Genomic DNA, 24,146 nt, shown 5'->3' with positions numbered 1-24,146 from the left:
TTAGGTAGATTAATTAAATGAGAAAAGACTTTCTGAGCTGGTATCAAGGAGAGAAACTGTAAAGGAAAAGATGGGCAGATCTGATTACATAAAAACATCCGAAGGGGCAGCCAGATGATTCAGTTGGTTAGAGTGCGAGCTCTCAACAACAAGGTTACCAGTTCAATTCCCGCATGGGATGGTGGGCTGCGCCCCCTGCAACTAAAGATTGAAAACGGTGACTGGACTTGGAGCTGAGCTGCGCCCTCCACAACTAAATTGAAGGACAAAGACTTGGAGCTGATGGGAGAAACACCCTGTTCCCCAATATTCCCCAATAAAATAATAATAAAAAACGTCCACATTCACTCCTTTAACAAGTATGTGCCAGATGCTGTTCTAGGAACAAGATAAACACAGTCCCCGTCCAGATGGAGTTTAAATTCTGCAAGGTATAAAACCAAACTGCAGGCAAAGGAAAAAGAAATAACTAAGTGGGAAGAGCATCTGTGACCTGGGAGGGTTGGCTGGCATCTTTATAAATGTTTCACAAATGTGTATGAAAAGCTAACAGACCACGGAGGCCAGAGTGACAGACACGCATGAGTACCTCCTAGAGGGAAGGCACAGGATGCCAAGAGACGGACTCAGCCAGCCTGCTGACTGGCCCAGGGTCACCAAACTGGAAAAGAGGAGGCAGAATGAATCCCCAATGCTCCCCAAGGCCGTGGGAAAGACGCCGATTCCGACACACTTATTGGGATGGTCAAATGGTGTTACGGCCAGGTAGCAGTCATACTCGAACCATGAAACCAAGTGTACACTATGCTTAAACAACGCCTTTGGGAATTTATCTCAAGGACATAATTAAGGATGTGTAGAAAAACCAATGCAATGGTGTTATTTCTAATTCTGAAAAACTAGACGCAGCCAGCATGCCCAGTACCGGGAACCAGTTAAGTAAACCAGCTGGAGCCTGGCTCCCCGATGCACTGCTCGTCTCTACTCAGTGAGGTGGCAGAAGCACAGGGGACACGAAAGGAATGTTTGTGATGAAGTGCGAAGCAAAACCAGTGCAGGTCACAAAACTGCTGGTAAAGGTGGGTCCACTGTGGTGGCAGAAACACAGATCCACACATGAAGCCAGAGGGCATGTCGCAAAAGGCCGACAGTATTCATTACTGGTTGGTAAAATTGTGAGTTATTTTCGGTTTACATTTTCAGTTATTTTTTTCTACAATGAAAATGTAATTTTTAAAAGTATACTTTAAAACAGATGGGGTCTGCTTCTAGAGATGGCAGATGAGCTCATTCAAACCAATGAAGGGCCTGTCACAGACACCCACAAAGGCTGTGGCGCTCGCTGGCAGGGGGGGCCGTGCTGAGGAACTCAGGCCGAGAAGGGCCAGACGCCCTTGAAGAAGACGGGTGGACATTGCTCTGTGCTGCGGTAATCGGACCAGGCGAGCCAAGCACGACAGAGCAGAGCATGGTCGGGCCCCCGCCCACGGAGACCGGGACAGGAGGCCTGGCAGGGCTGCGGGAGGTGCTCTGGGCCGATGGCACCCCTTTATGGCTAACCCTGAAATTGGCCTCCTGTCTTTGCTGCTCCCAAAGATGGGTTCCCGGCGGAATGCAGGTTAACACTGGAGGGCAAATGGAGAGCAAGTGGAGAGCACGTGGATGTGTGTGAGGGTTGCTCCACAACCTTCAAACACTGTCCTCATTGGGCCACAGAAAGCACTGAACACACAGGAGAAGGTGGACAAACTGGATCATGTTAAAATGAAGAATTTCTGCTCATCAGAGACATTGTAGTGTCACTTCACGCCGGTGACGGCGGGGGACATGGACACGCCCTGACAGGCGTGTGGTGTGCATAGTGCTCCCGGGGCAGCAGGACCGCTAATGGCCCAGGGACAACAAGGCAGCGGACATGGGGCTTGCGACTCTACATGAGGCCACACAACTGACTCAGTGGAGGGACCTCACAGTGACGTGGAGGGCAGAGGCTGGGTGCCAGGCTCCCTGGGAACTCCCGACCCGTCATGCATTGCAGCCTGCCCTCTCACAAGTGGTGATGGTGTCTAACAGTTTTAAAGCTGTGCGTGTGTGTGTAGTATCTAGTTATGAGGCCACGAAGAGCAAAAAATTGTCAGTGAAAGGAGATACAAATGTAAAAGCAAAAAAGTAAAAACCCTACAATCATAAGAACTGGTGGCTCAGTTTTCTCTCTCAAAAGCTGTGTCAGCCCCAGCTCTCCAACAGCAGAGTGGCCCCAGTGCCCGCCTGGGGCTTTTATTGTGTCTTCCACCAAGGCACAGGGCTCCCTAGGTGTGCAGCCGGTGGATGAGGTCAGCAGGTGCTGGCGGTGACCACAGGGCTGAGTCTGGAAGGCCCTGGAAGGGCCGCAGGGTAACCGCAACAGGTGGGAACAGAGTGAGGAGCCCGGCAGTGCTCTGAGGCAGCAGACCTGACCCCCCCAGAGCCCCGCCCAGCACTCACCAGCAAGCCGTGGAGTGGAAGAAGGCCTCGGATCCGGAAGTGGCTGGTCCCTGAGACACCTCTGCTTGTGTACAGCAACATATCTGAGAACTGAGCCGGGAAGCTTTAGACAAACACATTTCAAAAGTAACAAGGTTTGAACGTCTTAACTGTCAGACAAAGTTCAACTCCAAGGGCCCTTATGTGGTTATAGGATCTATTCAGCCTGCTGGAGATTTTTGGCAAAAAAGGAGTTTATATTTCATACAATCATTTCTGACCAGAGGTAACTAGTAACCACATGATGCAGCAGACGTCTTGGGCCAGTTACCCCTCATTCCAACTGCTCGGGTCTCAATGTACTGACAGGATGTGAGAAGGGAGTGGATAAAAGGAAACCTGGTGGCAGCAGGGAGAGCCTTGGCTCCCAGAGTCAAAGCTGGAGAGCAAGACCCTTCGAACTGGCCACTGGCAGGAGCAGTCATCCCTGTGGCTACAGGTGCACGGGCTTTTCTAGCCTCTGGCTTTTGCTCACCCTGCACACCGGTGCCCACAACCCACAATAAGGAAGGCGGTGGGCCCGGACTGTTTCCTGCGACCCTCACCTGGCTCCTGTCTGACTTTGAGGCTGCCTGCCTGGCCAACGTGCTGGCACAGCTCCCCTCACAGAGCCACTGGCATCCCACCTACCAGAAAGAACATTCTCTGCTGCAGGCCCTTCTTGGTGAGCTTGTGAAGGCAGCCCTCGCGGATGAACTCCTGCAAGATAGGATGAGGTCACCATTTGTGCTTCTCTGAGCCCATCCGGGTGAGGCCCATGCTCAGCGGTGGCCTCCTGCCCAGATGCCCAAGGACCCTCTGTGCCTTTCTACCTTCCTGCCTCTTGTCTGCCCCTTTGGTTCCTGTCCAGGTGCCAGTTAACTCAGTCCCCAGACTGTCTGCTGAGCACCTGCCGCTGCGTCTCACCGCAGGCCGGCTACGCTGGGGGCCACCATGTAAAGCAAAGGGTACTGTTCTTATTGAGGAGAAGCTTTGGAAGGTTCAGCCATGGAGATAACATCTGAGCTCAACTTTGGGAAAAACTGGGCAGGAGCAGCTTGAGAATGGGAGGGAGGAGGATGAGCACACCTGGCCCCCAGCCAGTACTGGCGGCTCATTCATGGTAGCGGCCGCACGGCCTTTGGAAAAAGCATCCCTAGTATTCACAGGCGTCACAGCCGAAGTGGGGCTGACGCTGCTGGAGGACCGTCCATGCTGTGTCCCGGGCAGTCCTTTGTGGAAAGAGGAGGGCCGGGCCCATGAAGGAAAAGGAGACAGGGCTTTGCCCCTCCCTCCAGAGCCTGAATGCGTCTCCAGGACTGGGGTGGGGGGGTGGGGGGGAACCATGTCCTTGTGCTTCCCCATCCATGCTGTGACCCAGGCCCCACACCTCTGCCTCTGACGACACAGATAGCAAACAGGCCCCAACAACATGCGCTGCGGGCGGAAAGCGAGTATCCTGGCAACCCCACAGACTTCTGGTTTCGACAATTTCTGGAGACCTTTTACTGTCTGTTACTCCTTTCAGACAAGTAGGTGCCTGAGCTTCGTGCCCTGAGCACACGTGTGCGGACCCTGTCACAGCAGCCCTCCAAGGACCTGTGTGAAGCACAGGAATCCTGGACAGATCCGGTCACGGCAACATGAGTACCAGCCCAAACGGAGCCGGCAGCCCTAGCAGACCAGGAGGTGTGCACAGCCGGGCTGGGCCACCTGTTAAGCTCTGGCCCTCACTCCAAACCCGGAGCCGGCGCTGCTCCCACAGGCGACAGGTCCCCGAGGCTGCAGCAGCGTGTCACCCTTGCAGAGCCAGCTTCACTGGCCCTCAGAGGCCCAGGGACCCTAAGCAGCAGCCCCAGGCCCACGGGTGTCTTCCCCACTGGGTTCAGCACCCTCCCCAGCCCTCATGGGACCTGCTCCACAGTCTGCCCCCTTGATACTTCACGGTTCTTCTTATCTTTCACCTTGTCGCCCACTTTCTTACCTGGTTGACAAGCCTTGCTCTGAACTGCCTCTGCTGAAACACCTGCTGTGGGTTGTTTCTGACTGATACACACATGTAACTCAGGGAGACCAGGAACCCTGGGTATGAAGATGAGGCTTTGGAGCTCTGACTAATAAAAACCATTACGGCCCAGCAGCTACTTCATGCAAGGCACTGGCCGGGCAGCTGACTGATATCAGTCCCCTTGCCATCACCCGGGACCCTCCATCTCAGAGAGGTGGGGCCCAGGCCGCATGGCTGGGGAGAGCTTGAATTCCAGCCTTGCCTCCAGAGCCCACCCGGTCCCTGCTCTGTGGGGCTACTTCTTTTTGTTTTTTTGTCCCTTCAGTGACAGTTCCCTGGGCCACATCTATAAGTCACGGCATGGGGCGCTGGGGAAGCCACCATGTGTAACAAGGGCCCTGCCGACCTCCAGGACCTTACAGCCAGCAGCATCACCAGAGCTATGGAGACAAAGGGAGACATGAAACGGAGCTGTCCGGCACCAGAAGCCCCAACTCCAGAAGGGCAGGCCCTCCGGATGTTTCAGTCCTAGTTCGTTTCTTTGAGCTCATGGTCCCACGCTCTCGGTAAATTTTACCAGGCTCACACAGAAACATAATTTACACATCCATACTCCATGACATGTATGTTTGTGTTGAGACAGGAAACATCCCCTTAAAACACTTTCCTTATGTGGATAGTACTGAGTTCAAAGCAAAACACACTAGTGATAGAAAGTAAGCAGCCCAGTAGATATGTATAGACACATGGGGCAGAGTTGGGAGTTCAGAAATAAATCCACACATCTATGGCCCATTGGGTTTTGACAAGGGTGTGAAGACATTTGAACAAATGGTGCTGGGACAACTGGACATCCACATGGAACAGAATGAAGTTGGGCCCCTACCTCACACCATCTATAAAAATGAACTCAAAATGGATCAAATGTAAATGTAAGAGCTAAACCATATGAAACTTTTAGAAGAAAACACAGGGGTAAATCTTCACGCCTTGAATTAGGCAATGGGTTCTTAGCTATGACATCAAAAGCACAAGCAACCAAAGAAAAAATAGATAAACTGAACTTTATCAAAATTAAAACCTTTCATTTTGTAAATGATACTATCAAGAAAGTGAAAAGACAACCCACCATACAGGAGAACATTTCAAAATAGTACTCTGGTGAGGGTCTGGTATCTATAGTGAATAAAGAATCTCACAACTCAAAGGAAAAAGACAGAAACCCAATTAAGAGATAAGCAGAGGGCCTGAATGGGCATTTCTCCATAGAAGGCAAACAAATGGCCAATAAATACATAAAGATGCTTGACATTTGCCATCAGGGACATGCCAACCACCAGATGGTGAGAATGAAGAAGAGAGAGGAGATAGGGAGAAATCCGAACCCCCAACACTCCAGGCGGGAATGTAAAATAGCGCACTTTGGAAAATTCTGGTAGCTCCTCAAAATGTTAAGCATAGAATTACCCCATGACCCAGGAATCCTACTCCTAGGGTACCCAGAGTTGAAAACACACGTCCACACAAGGATTTGTACAAGTGTTCCCGGCCGCACTAGTCACAAAAGCCAGAAAGTGAAAACCGCCCCGCGTCCATCAGCAGACAACTGTGTCCAGAGAATGGGGTACTCCTCAGGCACGAAAGGGAGCGAAGCGCTGAAACATGCCACATGAATGACCCTGGGAAAGATGATGCTGAGTGAGCAAAGCCAGTCACAAAGGCCACGCACTATAAGATTGCGTTAGGAGAAATTTCCAGAACAGGTAAATCCACACACAAAGCAGGGACGGAGAGGGGCATGGAGTGACTGCTAACAGGTATGGGGGTTCTTTTGGTGATGAGCATGTTCTGGAATTAGATAGTGGTGATGGGTGCACAACCTTGTGAATATACTATGAACCACTGAATTGCACTCTTTGAAAGGGTGAGTTCTGTGGTACATGAATTACCTCAATCAAAAACCAAGAAGTAAGCAGCTTGAAAACTTTCTCAAATAATTACTCACCCTGCCCGGAGCGATGAGGTTCTCTATACCAACCAAGTCCCGCTGCAGCTCTGTCAGCTTCTGGAGGTTCTCCAGCCGGACGAGGCTGTGTTGGAGCGTGGAGGTCACCTCCGTGATGACTTTGAGGGCATCTGTGTGAAGAGACCTCTCAGTATAGGCACCGAGGCGGGTGGGTCACGGGCGCACAGAAAAAAACTCTCCATCTACCTCTTTGTGGCAGGAAGTGGCATTTTAAAAAGGCACTTTTAATTAAAGGAACATTCTACCCAGACTCCTCACAGGACTGCCATCCATGGTTTTTGACTGCCAGGCACAGCAAGTGCAGGTCCCTGCACATGACCCGAAACTTGGACTTGTTCACCCTGCCCTGCTGACTAGTTAACACACAGGTGTGGAAAAAGAACTGCTTTTGCAAATAACCATTTAATGTTATGGGCAAAACAGTATTTGTTCTTTAGGAAAAATCATTTCCTACAGTTTAAAGTCTAAATCATTTGCACCTTTAAAGCACTGTAATTTTCTGCTTGAATGGAGGAGCAGATGCTAATCTTACAGTTCAAGCAAAGTTATGTAAATTTAGAATCAGGAATTGTACAGACGAAACACAAAATCAGACATGAAGAGTAGTCCTCAGAGCATGGGCCAGGCCACACTGGGAACAGCTGCTGGGCCAGACCTGGTCCCGCCCCGGGATGCAGTGACCACATCTTCCTTGTCTCCTTGTTGCAGCCACTCCTGGGGACCCTGGATCTTCCCATCAGGACTCCGGCTGACTGCCTGGCTACAGTGCCTTGTGGTCCCATGAACCACAGCAGATGTCCACTCCCCGGGCTCCGCCTGCCTCTCAGCTCTAACCCAAAAGTCTGCTAGAGCAAGGTTGTGTGACTACTGGCTCATTTCCTCTTCAGGGGAGGGGACAACACCTGCCTCACAGCTCTGATAAAGTCATATCAGGGAGCACATGGGGAGATGAGTTATTCCTTCATAACTGACACGCACTAAGAGCCTTGGTGCTGCCACCACAGGTACTGACACCTGGAGTCGGCTCCAGGCAGACTCCTGAGCTCCGGCCCGTCACCTGGCCTCGTCATCCCTCAGGCCCAGCTCAAGTCTTAGTGACACATTGTTGGTGGAGACTCTCTTCACTCTGCTTGTTCACTGCAGGCTGCCTGGCCCCATGTGTCAGCCCTGGGTGGCACCTTGCCCTCAGATGCCGTGTTTGCATGGAGTGTAGGGCTGGAAGGTTTCGCTGCCACATGGGTTCCGCCTTGCACTTGGGCTGGCCCTGGAAGCTGCCAGAAGCTGGGGATGCACTTCAGGCCTGATGCAGGGTTGCTGTCAAGGGTGCCACCTGTGCCTGGGTTTCCACAGAATCAGTGTGATGCTGATAAACCATCAACACACACTTAGCACACACTTATTTGAATGAAGGACAAAATTAAGATACAAGGCCACTTTCTCTAAGCCCCAACCTAAAGGTACCCCATTTTTCCAACAGGTTCAAGCTCAAGCTCTTGGGAAGATCAAAATGGCTGGTAACATCTGCACCCCAAGGGGCCTTCCTCTGAGGGGCTGGGGGAGGGCATTGTGCTGGGAAGGGACTCCGACCACTGTGGTCAGCTGAGCTCCATCAGCAGGATTCTCCTCACCTTCCAGAGATGGCTGGGGGCTGAAGCAAACCCGTCCAGTTGCCAGTTAGCGACACCATGTTGTATTAACAATTTACAAGGCACTTTCAGAAATGCAGCCTCATGTGGTTTTGGCATCAGCCCATGTGATGGGTTTTACCAATGAGGAACATGATGGTAGTGAGCTGGCCAGGAATGACCTCCCCTGATGACCTGGGAGGGGCCACACCTCCTCCCAGCACTGCCCGCCCACAGTTGACCATGGGGAGAAGGCTGACCATGGGGAGCATTTTAAGTGGGCTGCATTTATTTATTTTCTTGAAAATGCTTGGAAATGTTTTTGACAATTTTGTCTTTTCCTTTTTAGCAAACACGAAACACTTGCTTTTAGAATGGAGAAGAGAGTTGTCAATATTGTGTGATTCATTTTGTTTCTTGTATATTAGAAAAGTGTCTTATTTATACCCACTCACGACTATGGGAGACCAGCTAGAAGGAAATGCTAGTCTTTCATCTTATACTTTCAATGACAATGGCAAGTTTCCTTGTAAAAACCTTCTGACAGACTCGTGTCCTACACTAAATTACATTACAATTAGAAGTCACATTTGTAAGTTGAAAAGGTCCGGGTTTATTCCTTTGTCCTTTTAACACACACACACAAAGGACAAAGTCCATCTATGGCAGAAACCTTTAACAGGCCACCCTGGCCCAAATGTTTGCATTTTGGAGCCAAGGCTTCCAGGACAGACATGCCCATAGGCAGCACGTCACTCTGGGGGTACACTTCACCCTCCAGTGCAATTGTGGGGGCTCTGCCGTTGTCACAGCACACACTCCCTGTGATCAGACCTTCCCTCTGTCTTGCCCCAGGGTGGTGGGGCTGAAAGACCAGGACGTCTCCCCTCCACCAGCCCAGGGGTGGTGGCCAGGTCTGCCTACTGCATACTCGGATCTCTGGGGAGGAGCCAGCGCACCCTGCGCTGCCCAGGTAAGGGAGCCAAAGCCTTCAGGCTTGCCAAAGGGGCTCCTAAGCACACAGCCATGGCAGCCGTAGCAGGGTGGGGCCTGGTGCCGTACTCACCACGGCAGTCAGCATAGTCACGGTGCCTGGGAGCATAGTGCCCACACAGCCGGCTCAGCAGCAGGCGGTACTGCACCAGCCGCTGGACGGGCTTCAGCAAGAACGTGTTGAGAGGCAGGTAGCAGACTTTCTGGAGCTCGAACTCTCTGTACACTGTCTCCAGCTTCTTAAAGCGTTTGGTTGCCTTTTCCAGTTCTGTCAGGACCTCATCGTGCCTTTGGAAGTAGCTGGTAAACTGCTGTTGAGGCATGAAAGGGGGGCCTTTAGGTTCAGAGACCTGGGCGAGGGTCCAGTTGGCACGCAGCCTGTCTGTCTAGATGGCATTCCCAGTGTGGGTGTAAATTACTAGCTGGACACTCCAATGGGCAGAACAGAGAAAAATGGCCCAGCGCGTGTCAGCTGGGGCTTTCCAGCCTCCATGGAGTTTGTCCTGTCTCACCTGAGACGCCACCCCAACCAAACTTCATTGCAGACAGGAGGGCGGGGGCTTGGCCACAGCCACTCACCAGCACTCACTGCTGACTGGCTGCACGTCTCATGCGGTGAGTGGACAAAGGGCTTTCTCTCCACTTTATAGATGAACAACTGAGGCTGAGGGGGTTGTAAGGCACCTCGTGTGACACAAACATGAGCTCTGGGTGGGAGTTAAACAAACTGCGCACTCGCTCTGCCCTCAGGACCTGGGGGAGGCTGCTCTCACCCCCACTCCAGAGTGGAGGAAAGTGTTTGTCGACCCAGGTATACTGACGTTTTACTCCTGACAGCACAAAGTGCACACATGGATTTGGAGTGTTACACATATTAGACTTAGCTAGTCCCTATCTTCTGGAAGGTTTCTAATATTAAATCAGTTTGTTTTAGTGAACATTGCAGATGACTTACGTGGTATGATAAGCTCAAACAGATTTGTGTCTATTTTGATTTGAAATTTGTGTAGGTGCTTTTGGGATAGGTAGAACTTACTAAATAACCACCTGGCTCTAAAAACCAAAGAAGTGTCAGGGTAAAAACTGGGGCTCCAAGCAGGATGGAGCTCTTCTGGTGGGGCTCTCTGAAGACAGAAGTAAGCGATCCTGCAGCTCCCTCGGGTTTCTAGGTATGCAGTGGGGTCTGGAAGACGGTCAGAAATGTGGCTGGATTGGGTCAAAGTGGGGACAGGCCTGAAATGGAGGTGATAGCCAGCCTAGTGAATGGGCACAACAATAAAGGCTTGGGGACTTGGAGTGATGCAAGCAGGTGGGGGACTGAGGTGGGAGGGACTCCAGTTTCATGGCTGGATGCCGCAGAGCTGCCAGGATAGACGTGGGGGCAGGACAGGTCCATCCTGGGTCTGTTTCACAAGACTAAGACCCCTCAACAGTGAAAGCACAGCCTGCTGATTCCAACTCCTGTGATACCGGTCCTGACGAGGGGACACCTCACCTTCCCCACATGCTGACCCGGGCTACCTAGGGTTACCCCTTTTATACTTTCCCTGGCACATTTCCTTTATGGAACCCTAATGCCTTCGAGGAAAAAAACTGAACTATGAGCCCAGGAGGAGAGTGGAAACAACCCCCAATGGCAGCCCTGACAGGCTCCACGCAGTCCTCTGCAGAATGCTGAGCTCAGCCAGAGCAGCAACTGCACATGGGCCAAGGGGCTCATGAGCCATTGTGAATCACAGCACAGATTTCAGGGAGCCAACCCTCAGCATACTCTTCCTCTCTGAGGCTGCTCTGAGGATCGTAATTTCCTGACGAGAAATATGCTCTGAAGGGAACACCATCATGAGGGGAATGTTGTTGTGAGGAGAATGCTGTTCTGAGGGGAGCACCCTACTGAGGGTGATGCTGTGCTGACAAAAACACTGTCCTGATGAGAATGCAGCTCTGAGAAAAATGATGCTCTGAGGGGAAACCTGTTCTGAGGGGAGCTCTGTCTTGAGGGAAACACTTTCTTAAGGGACAGTGTGTTAAGGAAAACACTTCTCTAGGTGAATGCTGTCCTGAGGGGAATGCTGTCCTGAAGGAACACAGTTCTGAAAGAAACGCTATTCTGGTGGCAATGAACCCTGAAGGGACCGCTGCTCTGAGGAGAATGCTGTCTTCAGGGACACACTGTCCTGTGGGAACACCGCACTGAGGGCACTCTGTACATAGGGTATGAAGTCTCGATGGGAACCCTGTCCTAAGGGGAATGCTACTCTGAGGGAAATGCTGTGCTAAAAGGAATGTTGCTCTGAGAGGGGTGTGTCCTGATAAAAATGGCTTCCTGAGCCTCATGTGGCCTGAAGGGGAATGCTGCTCTGAGAGGAATGCTGTTTGCAGGGGACTCTGTCCTAAGGGCAACGTGGTTCTGAGGGGAACGCTGTTTAAAGGGGGACACTGTTTAAAGGGGAATGCTGTCCTGAGGAAAACACTGTCCTGAGAAGAATGTGTCCTGAGGGGAATGTTGTCCTGAGAGCATCACTATCCTAAAGGGGACACTGACATGAGGGGAAAGCTGGTCTTAAGTGAGTGTTCTCTTGAGGGGAACTTGGATGAGGGAAACACTGTCCTAATAAGAGGTTGTCTAATCAGGAACATTGTCCTGAGGGGAACAATTTCATGAGGGGGAAACTGTCCTGAGGGGAACGCTGTCCTTAGGGAAACACTGTCCTGAAGAAAATGTCCTAAAGGGAGCACTGCGCTGAGCAGAAAGCTGCTCTGAGTGCTGTCTTGGGGGAAACTCAGCTGAGGAAAACACTGTTCTGAGAGGATGTTGTCTTGTCAGGAACATTGTCCTGAGGGGAATGCTACTCTGAGGGGAGTATTGTCTGAAGGGACACACTGCTCTGAAGGGAATCCTGAGCTGAAGGTAATGCCATCTTGAAATGTATTCCATTCCTAGGAGAATGCTGCCCTGAAGGAAACGTTCCTGCAAAGGGGGTGGTGTCCTGGGAGGAACACTGCTGTGCAGGGAATACTGTCCTGAGGAGAACGCAGCCCTGAGGGGAACACTCTCCAGAGGGAAACAATGTGCAGTGCGAACACTGTCCTGAGGGGAAAGCTGCTGTGAGATGGGTGCTGTCCTGAAGGCAACTTAGCTGAGGAAAACACTGTCCTGATAGAACATTGTATTGTCAGAAACATTGGCCTGTGGGGAATGCAGCTGTGAGGGGAACACTGTCTTGAGGGGGACACTGTCCTGACGGCAAAACTATCGTAAGGGGAAAGGTGGTCTTACATGAGTGCTGTCCTGAGGGGAACTGAGCTGAGGGAAACACTGTCCTGATAAGATGTTGTGTTGTCGAGAATGTTGTGCTGAAGGGAATGCAGCTCAGAGGGGAACACGGTTCTAAGGAGAAGAGTGTCCTGAGGGAAAACTTCCCTGAAGAGAACACTGTCATGAGGGGAACACTGTCCTGAAGGAAAACTGTCCAGAGTGAAAAGCTGCTGAGATGAGCACTGTCCTGAGGGGAACTCGGCTATGGGTAACACTGTCCTGATAAGCTACTGTCATCAGGAATGCTTTTGAGGGGAACACTGCCCTGAGGGGAACACTGTCTTAGGAGAACACCGTCCTGAGGAGAATGTTGTTCTGAGGAAGACATTGTCCTGTGGGGATGCTGTCCTGAGGGGAAAGCTTTTCTGAAGGGAACACTGTCATGAGGGGGACAGTTTCCTGAGGGGAACAATTTACTGAGGAGACAGGTGCTCTGGGATGAGTGCTGTCCTGAGGGGAACAGTCCTGAGGGGGACACTGTCCTGAGGTGAATGCTGTCATGTGGGAAACACTGTCCTGAAGGGAATGCAGCTCTGAGGGGCACACTGTCCTCGGTGGAATGCCGTCCTGAGGGGAACACTGCCCTGAGGGGATGTTGTTTTGTCAGGCACGTTGTCCTAAGGGGAACGCTACCCTGAAGAGTCACAATCCTCTGGGTATGCTGGTTTCAAACCGTCAGTTGCTAGGCCTGGAGTCACCGCACAAACCCAAGCTACCTTTAAGTGATGCATGTTCCTGAGTAGGACGTCCCCGATTCGCTGATGACTGCCTGTGGCATGGGTATTGGAAGGTCCTTCCCTGAGTAGAGATGGAAAAATATGGTCAAAAACTTATGTAGGCTTATGAGACTCACTTCGGTTGATCTAGTGTGACCAGCTGTTCTAGTCATAGCCAGAAGGGCAATGAGCTGCTTCAAAGGGAAGCCGGTACTTGACAAACAATTATTACATTTTTGGACATTCTTGAAAGATGGTAATCAGGCAAAAACAGGATCATCTACTTTTAACTTCCTTTTTTACTTTTCTGGCATAGGATGAATAAAAGTGACTGTTACAGGCTTACTCCTCCCTACAAGTGTTAAAAATAGACTTCAATGAACTAATGGTTCTTGTTCGTTAGTTTCTGAAACCAGGACATTCCAGGAGGCAGTGATGGTGATGAGGGTGGCACTGCCCATGTAGGGACCCAGAGCGTGCGGGCTGCCCACATTGGGGTCCAGGGCCTGTGTGTGCAGGGTATTACCAGAGTGCCAGCCGCTGCTCCACCTCACGTAGGAAGCCTCTGTGGAACTCGTAGATGGGGTCTATGTTGGAGAAGAGCAGGGTCATCAGGTCTGCAGGCATGGCGTCCTCCTTGACCACTGCACTGCGGAACCACTGCGGGAAGAGTTCAGGGTGACTGAGGGAGCTCACCCCCGAGGGTCTATGGCCATAAGACACGGAGCACTGACCCCAGAGTCCTGTGAGGACAGTTCAAATCAGTGCTACAGCTGTCCTCTTGGCTGACCACCAAATTTTCACGATATAAGCAAACAATTCTGGATGAAAAGCTTCAAATGGATACCTTCCCAGTTTTACAAAGAATTGGACTCTACATGCTGACCTGTATTAGACATGTTTTTAAGGCAAATATATTTCACCGAACATGTACACTTAGATCTCATGATGACCAAGAGCTATTTTTTACGAAGGCTCTTCTGTCTCTGGTTTAGATTTGAGAAACATTAAGAAAATCAAAGTAATAAGGAATTGGGTTCCATACCACGGTAATAACTTCTAAATCCTTCAGGTATGTTCGTTCTGTAGCGAGAATCTCCTTTGCTATGAAATAGGCCTCATCTGCTCCCACACACTGCAAGAAGCACAAGACAGTGTGAGCACGTGTCGGTTGGCCATGTCACCCACGTTCCTAACACTTGCTCTCGTCTGCTCCAGTTAACATTGTCACGCAGTTGTCATCCATAATTCCTGAAGGGATTTACTTCTGAGTAAAAACATAAGGCAGTGGTAGCTCCCTCACACATTTTCTCATTTATGTTATTCTTTTTGCGAAAAGAATGGCTGTTCAAACATTGACACGTATTGAAGTGTATGACTGGTTCTGTGCAGATTCCACTGCCAGAGGCATGGCTGGTTAACACACAGATCCATGAGTATGTGCGTATGTATGTGTGCATAAACCAGTAAGGCCGACTCACAATGTCATCACAGTGCCGCCGGACAGTGCAGCTTCTAACTGTGCCCCATGTTCGAGCACTAGGTGGCTGACGCACTGGGTAGGAGTACAGGGCCAGAGATAGCCCAGCCCTGGAGCTCTGCCTGATGTGCAGATGCTGGCAGGCAAGTCAGTGATGACAATGAGGCACCTTCAGGAGCAGGAAAGCCCCGCTAGCCCAGCTTCAGCCTCCTGCAAAGCACAGGCCTACGCTCAGGCCAGGCCAGGGGCTACATCTTGTCCCACCCTGAGCCTCAGCCTGGCTGAGCCCCGCTTGATGGCCCCTTCTCCATCTTCCCTAGCCTGAAGACACTGGTCCTGCTCCTTCCCTGCACGCATGCCCTGTTGCTCCTCCACTAGGTGGAGGACTTTAGAGACCAACCGTCCCCATGGCTGCCATGCAAACAACCCCAACAGGCACCTGGGATGTGCCCAGGAACGGAGGCCCCTGTCCTTGAGCTGATGGCCTCCCAAGAGGAAACAGCACGAAGCAATGCACAGGCTAACAGGGAAGTTAGCCACCACAGCAGAGAAGTGGGGTGGACACAAAGCTGGGGGGGGCGGGTGGGCAGCAGTCTCTAGCAGAGCGACAGTCTGCCTCCAGGAGAGGGTGGGGCTGGTGGCTGGTGGGGCTAGGAGGTCACGGATGAGGGGGAGGAGTAGGAGGTGGGCAAGCTGGTTACTGATCTGGAAGGTAGGTGTCTTTGGGGTGGTGGCTGGGACCCCAGGATGAGCCTGGCTGCTGCACTGAGAGCACGTTGGGAGGGGCTAGCTGAGGGTCATCAGGAGGCCGCTTCCCACTCAGGCTGTGCAGTAGGGGAGGGGAGTGGCGTGATGAGGGGTGGGACCCCGACACTCTGAGGGTCAAGTGTTTCTATGGGTGGAGGTGTGGGAGATGGAGGAGGCCAGGATGACTGTGGTTTTGAGCCCAAGTCAAGGGGAAAAGCCACTGACCCCTGCAGGTGACAGGTTTGGGAGGAAACCTGCAGCGGTCAGGTTTGTACCTAGGATTTCATATGCTTTAGACTTCAGCCCGAGAGAAGCAAGCTGGGCAAGGTCTGCGGCTGAGAAAGGGGGACTGAAGTTTGGCGGCCCACATCTCCTTCCCTGTGCCCCCTGCCCACGGGATGGAGGTGGAGACAGAGGCCTGAGGGGTGGGGGCTGGCTGCAAAGCCTTGACCATGGAGGGGGCACTGGGCTGGAAGCCAGGCCATGGCATGCCACCTCACACAACAGTTCAGGGGCTGCTCTGACTGCAGTGGCTTCAGGGGGACCCGGGTACCAGGAGGAATGTCTGATGGAGGCCTCGGAAGGGCTGTACCCCACAGCTGAGGAACCTCACGTGTCTGCAGTGGCAGCCCTGGACAGAACATGCTGTCTTTGGCCCATTCGTGATGGAACAGTGGAGTGCTGAAGTCCTCACGATGACAGCTGCCCCATGTGACAGGCACCTGTGAGGCGGGGTGGTGGGGCACCACCCGGGGCCCAGCACCACCTGGCCTGGCTTGCGTGTGGGGACCTCCGCTCACTGAGAACAGGAGGTTCCTGGCTTCCTCTCCCTGGGCCAAAACAGTGCACAGCTCATTTATCTAACTCCTCTTCCCCAAACATTCCCTGGGCCCTTTGTTCTTCCTTGTGTGCACCCACAAAGCCGCCTTGCTGACTGCCTTGACCACAATGTCACCAGGCATAGATGAGGGCCCCGAGGCCACGGGTGCCACTGTCTTTGGCCATCGCCTGGGCCTCGAGCTCCGTGCTCTCTACTTGACCTCTGGGTGCCTGCCTCACTCCCATCCCTGACAATAAACAGAAACCCGCAGGGGGATTGCCTCCACTTTCCTAAACCTACACGCCCCACGCATCCCCCTCTTCTGGCAACAACACTCCTGGCTGGACCCCACCCACCTCCGGGACACTCCTCCGGGACCCACTCATCCATCAGCCCGAATGCCTCCCCTGACCGCCCCCAGACAAGACAGGTCCCCAGCAAACTCTCCCTTAGCACCAGACCTCCTCCCAGTCAGTTGGCAGAGGGCTCCCCCAGGTCCTGCCTGTTCCCACCACATTCCCAGAATCCAGCCCAACACTTGGAACCCACGGGTGCCAGAAACTGTTACAAAGGTCCCTGATGAGTCCCAAAAAGTGATGGGAGGATCTCAGGGTGAGATTTCACTGGGGTGGCCTGCCCACCATCCCAGGGGTCAGGGGAGTGTGGGCACAATCCCCCCCACCCCTCGCCACCCTCAGGCCTCCCAGCCCGGAGGTTTGCAAACACAGGCCCACCAGCAGCAAGCCCTCCACTTGGGGCGGTGCCCACCTTGTGCTTCATTTCCTCATTGTCCATCTTGGCTCCGCCAGCATCGCTGAGGACAGGGCTCAGGAGTGGGGATGAGCCCTGCTCAGCCGGGCCCAGAGTCACCTGAAACGCAGGGCTCAGGCTCAGTGGGCTCTTCCAGGTGGAGGGAGAAAGCTGAGGACTGTCCATAGAAAAGCCTGGAATTGAACGGGGCAGGGGATGGAGTGAGAAACGAGAAAGGGCCATCATGCGGCCCAGATACCACATTTCTTTCCAGGAGTTAGCCAACATTAGCCTGACACCACCACTAGGCACTTTCTGGAAACTGTAAATAAAGCTGCCATCACATGCAATTTTCAATGTGACATACAGTGAAAATGAAAACAGGTTGATGGCTGATCAATCTGATTTCATAGGCACCAACCACAGGCATTTGGACCCCCAGGACTCTGTGGTTCTAGGGGTTTCCCTTTGTTCTAGAGAGGATACAACTGAGAAAATAAGCCTATGGGACAGGACCAGCAGGGAGGGGCACCCTCTGTGTAAGTGCTAGAGACGTGTCAAAATGATACTAATACAGCTGGAAAAATGTCTCTTTTAAGGTCATTTGATCGTTCATTAAAAAAAACTGGATTATATAAAATGACAACTCATTATACTGCTTCCTACTTCCTTGAATTTTTCATTAATAAAGGTTTTATTTTGGTTTTCTAAATTATACCACAAAAGTTATTAATACTTAATTTGCTTCCCTTCTTAAAATAATCTTTGCTTTTGACTAGACAGAAGCCAACATTTTGGCCTAGTTCTAAGGAGGCTAATGATGAGGTTTATTCCATCATAAATTTTGTAACAAAGAAATTTTCTTATCCATTCTTTTTTTTTTTTAATTCTCAAAGGTTTATTTCTAATGTTTTCCTGTGGGAAATCAGTAACTAGTAAATGCCGTATTTTAAAGATACTGTTAAAGCAGAGTTTTCTGGAAGAAATTTAACGGCTGTTTTAAAGCTCTTTAACATAGAAATTCCCTTAAGTTTCCAAACATACAGTGTTTTAACACCCGAACTACCATTATTTCTAACTATGATTAAGTCAGTTCACAAAATGCTGGCATAGAAGTAACTCGATTTGCACCTGTGGTGCCTGCTCACTTTGCCTCCAATACCACACCAGAGGTTCCACATGCAGTTGCCTACAGAGGCTGGGTTATAAAACCAAAATTTGGTTGATTTAGCCTAAAGCGTGTAAGTGTGTGTGCAGGATGGTGTAGAGGAGTCTCTCGGGCACCCGGCAAGCCCGTTTCCTGCTCCCTGGACGGGCGTCAGCACTGAACTAGTCAGGCAGCCCTCCAACGCAGCCTGAGGTCTGGAGGGGGTCCCTATTTTCACATTGACAAATCTGGAGCTCGGGACCCCACACAGGTGCTTCCGGAGCTGAACTACCAATGCAATGACGGCAGAGATTTCCTCTGGAATTCCTCACAACCAACAGCTTAAAACATGAGGAAACATTCATTCATATTAGAGAACCTGGACAAAATAAATTATTAATGACCAGTTTATCAGAATTTGCTTTTATTACATTTAAAATATGCTAAGCAATCTTAATACAACATACAATTCCTACACTGCCCCTCCCTCAGGCCTGTGCCAGTCCTGGACACAGATTACTTCCCATGTAGAGGAGAGTCCCAGAGGTGAACTTTGAGGGTTTGCACTCCAAACCCTTTGTCCCTAAGAAGCCCAGAACTGCAGAATGAGATACCTTCACACACTGAAAATTCAAAAAAAAGTCTAGAGTTTCTTCTTCACAAGTGTATTGTTCCAGGTATGAGAGCCAAGGTGTTTTATACTCATCGGTTATGAAAGTAAGTATAAGGCCACAGTTTTACTCCTATGTCTTCCAGCACCCTACTTGGCACCTCCCTCAAAGATAAGCAGTCCCATAGCAGTTACTCATGGACAGTTTACCAGAAAGTTGCTGCAAAACTAGACTTTATTTTTAAATAGAAGGTGAAGATTGAGGTGATGGTGTGACCACTGAAGGAAGCATCGTATGACGAGCTCTCTGATCTGTTGGTCAGGGCCGACAATAGGGCCATCAGGTTAAGAATGCAACTCCCAGTAAACAGCACCTTGGTAAGGCACTCGTGAGAATGGAGAGGCTGCTCACTTGGGACATTTAAAGTCATTACTTGATGTTATCACTGTAGATAGTAGTTCATGAAAATCGTCAAATCACAGGTTAGTGAATAGATTAAAAAGTACCACAAACTGCCATTAAACATTTGCTTTTATTAAATCTGTTAGTTATAACAAAATACTATGAATCATACCTGCTTTCAATTTTGTAAACAGATCCTAAAAGATAAAGTCAACAAATCTGTGGGGAGGTATTTTTCAAGCAAGTGGCCCATTCGAGTGTGCACCCTACATCCCCATGCTCGATCCTGTGTGGGCCAGTCTTTCTACTGTGTTTGTGAGTCACTAACACACACTCCACACCCAGAAAACAAGCGTGGGGCCGTGGCTGTGCAGGCGTGTAGTCCCAGCACTGCTGTTTGGGCTGTGGGACGTGAAGGGTGCTAAGCTGACTGCTCACCTGCCTTAGAACGTCCTGTCGACTTTGCTAATGCACGTTAGCAAACATGGATGAAAGGCAGGTTCTTAACTATTTTTAAAATGCTAAACATCAAGCTTTAGAGATCACAAAATATTTTGCCTTAACTAACATGGCAAATAATTAATCTTAAATATCTATAAAAACAGACCCCGTGTCTAAGGCCCTCTACTGAAAAACAGCCAGAAAGAGTCACCATTGTTGTGAGTTGCAAGTACTCACTACAGAACCCACAGAGACAGAGGGGTACACTTCCATCCCACCCTAGTATCAACAATGACCAATTCCTTCACTTGTAGACAAGGAATTTTTACAAATGCTTCAATTTCCAAAATTACGTTATTTGAAATGGACAGATAGAAATGATAGTTATGTTTTACTGAGCTCTGCATTTCTGCAGGAGTGGATCAAAACTGCCCACTTGTGTTCAGATAGGCTCTGTTCTCAAAGGTGCAAGTTACATGGTTCCATCATCTTCCAAAACACGTAGAATTAATACTCTTGCAAACTGTCAGCAGTGAGCACCTCTGGCAGCTGATATTTTTGTGGCATTCGTTATTTCCAAAAATTCCTAAAAATTCACCTTGGAATTTCTGAAACGTCATTTTAAAAAAGCACACTATTGTACTTCGCTGCTCACCTGCACTGTACTCGTCTAACCAGGGCGTTGTATTTAGAGGAAAGTTACACTTCCTTTCATTTTACACCTTTAAATTCTCTTCTTCAGCTCTCTACAATAAACAGTACATTCTTGTCTCACAGTGGAGGAAGAATCAGCTGCAGTTTGGAAGATTCAAGGTTAATTTTGAAGGTTAACATGATAGCAGGAGGCGTAAGATCTAGAAACTCCTTTAGCTTGAACAATGGCTCATTAATCCCCTAAAAAGAGGAAAAGGCTGAATTGTCGAAAGAATCCAGGTAAATAAATAAGTGTGACTTTGATGAGTTGGCAGAGAACTATTTCTGGCTCCACTTTTGCACTAGAATGTCATGAGTCACTTGACACAAAATCTGGCTAAAAAACAACAGTGGGAGGTACAAAAATGCCCCACTACCAGTTCATGTCTTACTGTGTGTTCCCTGCAGGTCACCTCCCTGCTCCTCTTCCCCAGCCACAAAACAGCAGGTGGCAACCTGACAGGTGGCATGGCCTTTCCATAGGGCCGAGGCCTACACAAGGCAACTCCCAGGAAGCTTGGAGCAGGTGCGTGGCACACAGGGCACACGCGGTACACGTGGCTGTGGTGACTTGAAGTTCAGAGGGTGACATCAACACACACAGTACTCCCAAGAAACATTTTTCAGAGTTTTTTCTTTTGTTCTAAATAATCAAGACTCTTTCCTTGTTAATAAAAATAGGTGCCCCAACATACGATACAGTGACACTTTGGGCCATTTGTCTAGGTTGCGGTCTCCTCTGTGTATATGCATGGCAGTCTAGGGAGCCCTGAGTCTTTGTTCTAATAAATGACACATTTTGTGTAAAACTTTGAGAGGCTGTGACTTACGGATCCTCTGAACTACTGGAGCGATAATGGCAAGGTCCCCCAAACCAATTATTCAAAACTGCGAAGTCTGTAGGTGACATTCATTAGGAAAGAAATGCCCTCCGAAGGCCGTACAATTCTTACCCTCCTAACAGGTCAACCTCTGGGTCTAAGGAGAAGTGCTCTGGAACAGTTTATTGAAATCTGGATTTATCACTGAGGTGCCTCCTCGAGGATCTGCTCATTTATGTCACCACTTCACCCCCGAGTGTGACCACTGGGCAGTGGTGGCCTCGGCCAAGGAGTAGGGCCGGCCTGATGTGGGAAGGAACTTCCCGCCTACTCAGGGCTCTGGGGAATTTGTGCTGACAGGTGGAAGGCCACTGCCACCAGCGCTGCTCTAGTGTGTGACAGCATAGGCGCCTCCCGCCCCCAGCCACGCTGGGTGCCAGGTGTCCCGAAACCTAGGGAGGAGACCAGTACCCACCACCCAAGTGTCTGTGCTGCTCTGAGGAGCCTGTTCTCTCCAGGTTCGCGGAGGCTGCTGCCCAGGCGGTGGGGGCAGCACCCACCTCTGATCGATGACCTGAGTGGGGCTGGGGACACGCAGATGGCTCTGTGGCGGCAGCAGAAAATGTGCGCTGGCCGAGTGGGAAACTCAGGTTCAGAGCTGGAGTAAGACTCGTCCAGAATCTGAGCAGCGGCTGTACTTTGGGTCCCGGATTTTACTGGTGGTTCTGGCCGATGGGGAAAGAGGGCAACGATGTTCTCATTTCAGAATTAAGAAGCCAACAGCATGTGTTCTGTGCACAGGACAAGCCCAGGGACCAGGCGGTTCATCCCAACGTCGGCAACAGCGCAGCCTCGGCCAGCGGTGCCTCAGGTGGGTGCACGGCCCACGGCAGGCGCGCTAGCCCCACCTGTGCATGCTGGCCTGAGCAGAAAGCACTGGAAGAGAGCCAAGCAAGGCGCTGAGAAAAGCGAGGCGCCAGCCCCCCCACCCCTCGCTGGCCTTCAAGGGATGTCACCATCCACGTCCGAAATAGACAATCGCATCATGGTGCCTGTTTGTTGCTCAGAAAGAAGCCTATGAAGCGGGAGACAACAAGGAGGATGTAAAAATATGGAGCTGTTTCAGGATTCATTTTAACGTGCAAAATAGTCTTTAATTGTGTAAATGGAAACTGTAAGCAAGTAGAGGGAAAGAAAGCTAAAAAGCCCATTTAAAAACTCATAGCAAATATTTCCTTATTTTATTGAATAAACAATTAAAAAATTCTGAATTAGTACATATATGCAAATTTATAAATGGCAATTTCAATGGAAAACAAGCTTTATAAGTACCACAAACCAGGCAACATAATGTCTCTAAAAAATGAACAAGTTCAAATGCATAATGAAATGCCAGTTCCCTTTCTCTTCATTTCCCAGGGAAATGTAGATGCTTTCATGCAAAAGATAGCACCTAAGGACACGGCAGGCATGGCTACTATGTGACGAGAGGGGCCGACAGTGACCAGCGCACTGCAGCTAGCTGTGACAAACTATGTACCTTCAGGACAAGGGCCAAGTAAAACCCCAGCTGAGTAAGACTCCATGGCCTTGAGAAGACACTAAAATCCTCAATTGTAAGTGCCTGGGCGGATATTAACATTTTCATCTGTGAATTAACTGTTCTAACAATGGCTTTCTTTGTTTAAGTCCCATGAACCAGGAGGGGATAACCGTTCTGTGAAGACATAGACTTGGCATCAAATGTCACACACATAACACACAGGGACAGAGCTCGTGTACTACGCGTGTGTACATGCTCACAACCACTGCATGCGTGACGCTTACAGCTACTCGTTCAGGGCAGCAGACAGTGGAGGAATCGTAATATTCTTGTACACTGAAGCAATTAAAAAAGACTTTGCAAAATGACAACAATGGGAATGACATAACCAACAGGCTTAAGTTTTTCACACTGAACTGTTTTTGGTGTACTATTTTTATTGCCCACCTTTTATCATCACTACTACTTTCAAATGTGTGTCCAGTGGAAAAGGGACTCCTAATGTAATTCCACACTTGGAGAATTCCTTTGTAATACAAAAAAAGGCCAAATGATTTAAAAAGTTACATAGCACACACCATTACCTATTTTAGTGTCAGTCTTAGTGACATGAAACTGTACTGTTGTTAGGCTTAATATTCATATCCTGGCTTATGTATAGTACCTGCACATGGAAACTTAAATATAAAAAACAGACTTGATAACTAACAAAAACAAACATTGGCCCCAAATCAGAGTGTTTCGTTAGAGGTGGACTTAAGGGGGACAAGAAGCACTGCTGCTGGGGGCCCTGCAGGGTGGGGACTGCAGGACTACTGTCAGCTGCCACCCCAACACACCCAGACGGCCCTGTCCGTCTGGAGAAGGCCCTGGGTCTCGCTAAAGAGATCGACAGAATAAGAGAGAAAACTGTCAACACTTAGCAGGCACTTTTCAACTCCACACTCTCAGCAAATTGGCTGCCAATGTAAGAAGTGTGGTTACAAGTCTCGTGTTTCATTCAAGTTTGCACAACTGTCCTACAATCAGGTATCTGCTCCCCCCCCCCCCCAGGTGGTGTCACTGCATAACACAAGTGCTTTCAGCATCAGTAGCCATCAGCAAATGGAAGAAAGGCCGAAGGCTGGCTCAGGGCCCAGAGGCCTCGATCTGAACTGTTCTGGATATTTGAACATTTACTATAAACCATCTCTACTAAGACAAAGTGGAACAATGTCACTAGAGATGTGAAGAGGCAATGTGGTCCTTTGGGCTCACTTTCCCTTGGTTTCTAAAAAATTTCCTCTGGGTGGAAGGTTACAACCCACTCAAAAGTGAAAGGGGGAGCCCTGAGCAGTAACTCCAAAAAAAGCCACAACTGATTTTTAAAGAAATGATTTCACTATAAAGGAAAAAGTATAAACTGAAAAACATCATGAGCATGCTGGGAAAGAACTTAAAAAATGTCCCCCGATTTCGCCAAAGCTAAACCTGAGTCTGAAAAGAACTCCTTCACCAACAGC

At 50.0% G+C, this 24,146-nt stretch overlaps 1 protein-coding gene across 9 annotated transcripts in view; it reads right to left on the bottom strand.

The window, feature by feature from the left end:
* The window catches only part of FARP2 (FERM, ARH/RhoGEF and pleckstrin domain protein 2), a 99,613-nt gene that overhangs the window by 5,779 nt on the left and 69,688 nt on the right, over positions 1–24,146 (bottom strand). For 6 of the 9 annotated variants that reach the window (XM_074316527.1, XM_074316539.1, XM_074316514.1 and 3 more), the window contains exons 14-21: positions 17,005–17,180; positions 14,235–14,324; positions 13,716–13,849; positions 13,190–13,271; positions 9,228–9,465; positions 6,516–6,646; positions 3,154–3,222; positions 2,485–2,574 (exon numbers count right to left, since the gene is read on the bottom strand). In XM_074316527.1, the coding sequence (XP_074172628.1) occupies positions 2,485–2,574; positions 3,154–3,222; positions 6,516–6,646; positions 9,228–9,465; positions 13,190–13,271; positions 13,716–13,849; positions 14,235–14,324; positions 17,005–17,180 (1,010 nt within the window). Of the gene's footprint in view, positions 1–2,484; positions 2,588–3,153; positions 3,223–6,515; positions 6,647–9,227; positions 9,466–13,189; positions 13,272–13,715; positions 13,850–14,234; positions 14,325–17,004; positions 17,181–24,146 lie in introns of all 9 variants that reach the window. The other 3 variants (XR_012490708.1, XR_012490709.1, XM_074316554.1) reach the window with 1 other exon arrangement.

The sequence above is a fragment of the Rhinolophus sinicus genome, linkage group LG01, assembly GCF_036562045.2.
Source record: "Rhinolophus sinicus isolate RSC01 linkage group LG01, ASM3656204v1, whole genome shotgun sequence".
Classification (NCBI taxonomy): Eukaryota; Metazoa; Chordata; class Mammalia; order Chiroptera; family Rhinolophidae; genus Rhinolophus; species Rhinolophus sinicus.
The sequence above is the reverse complement of the archived record's forward strand: the minus strand, read 5'-3'. Positions and strand labels throughout refer to the sequence as shown.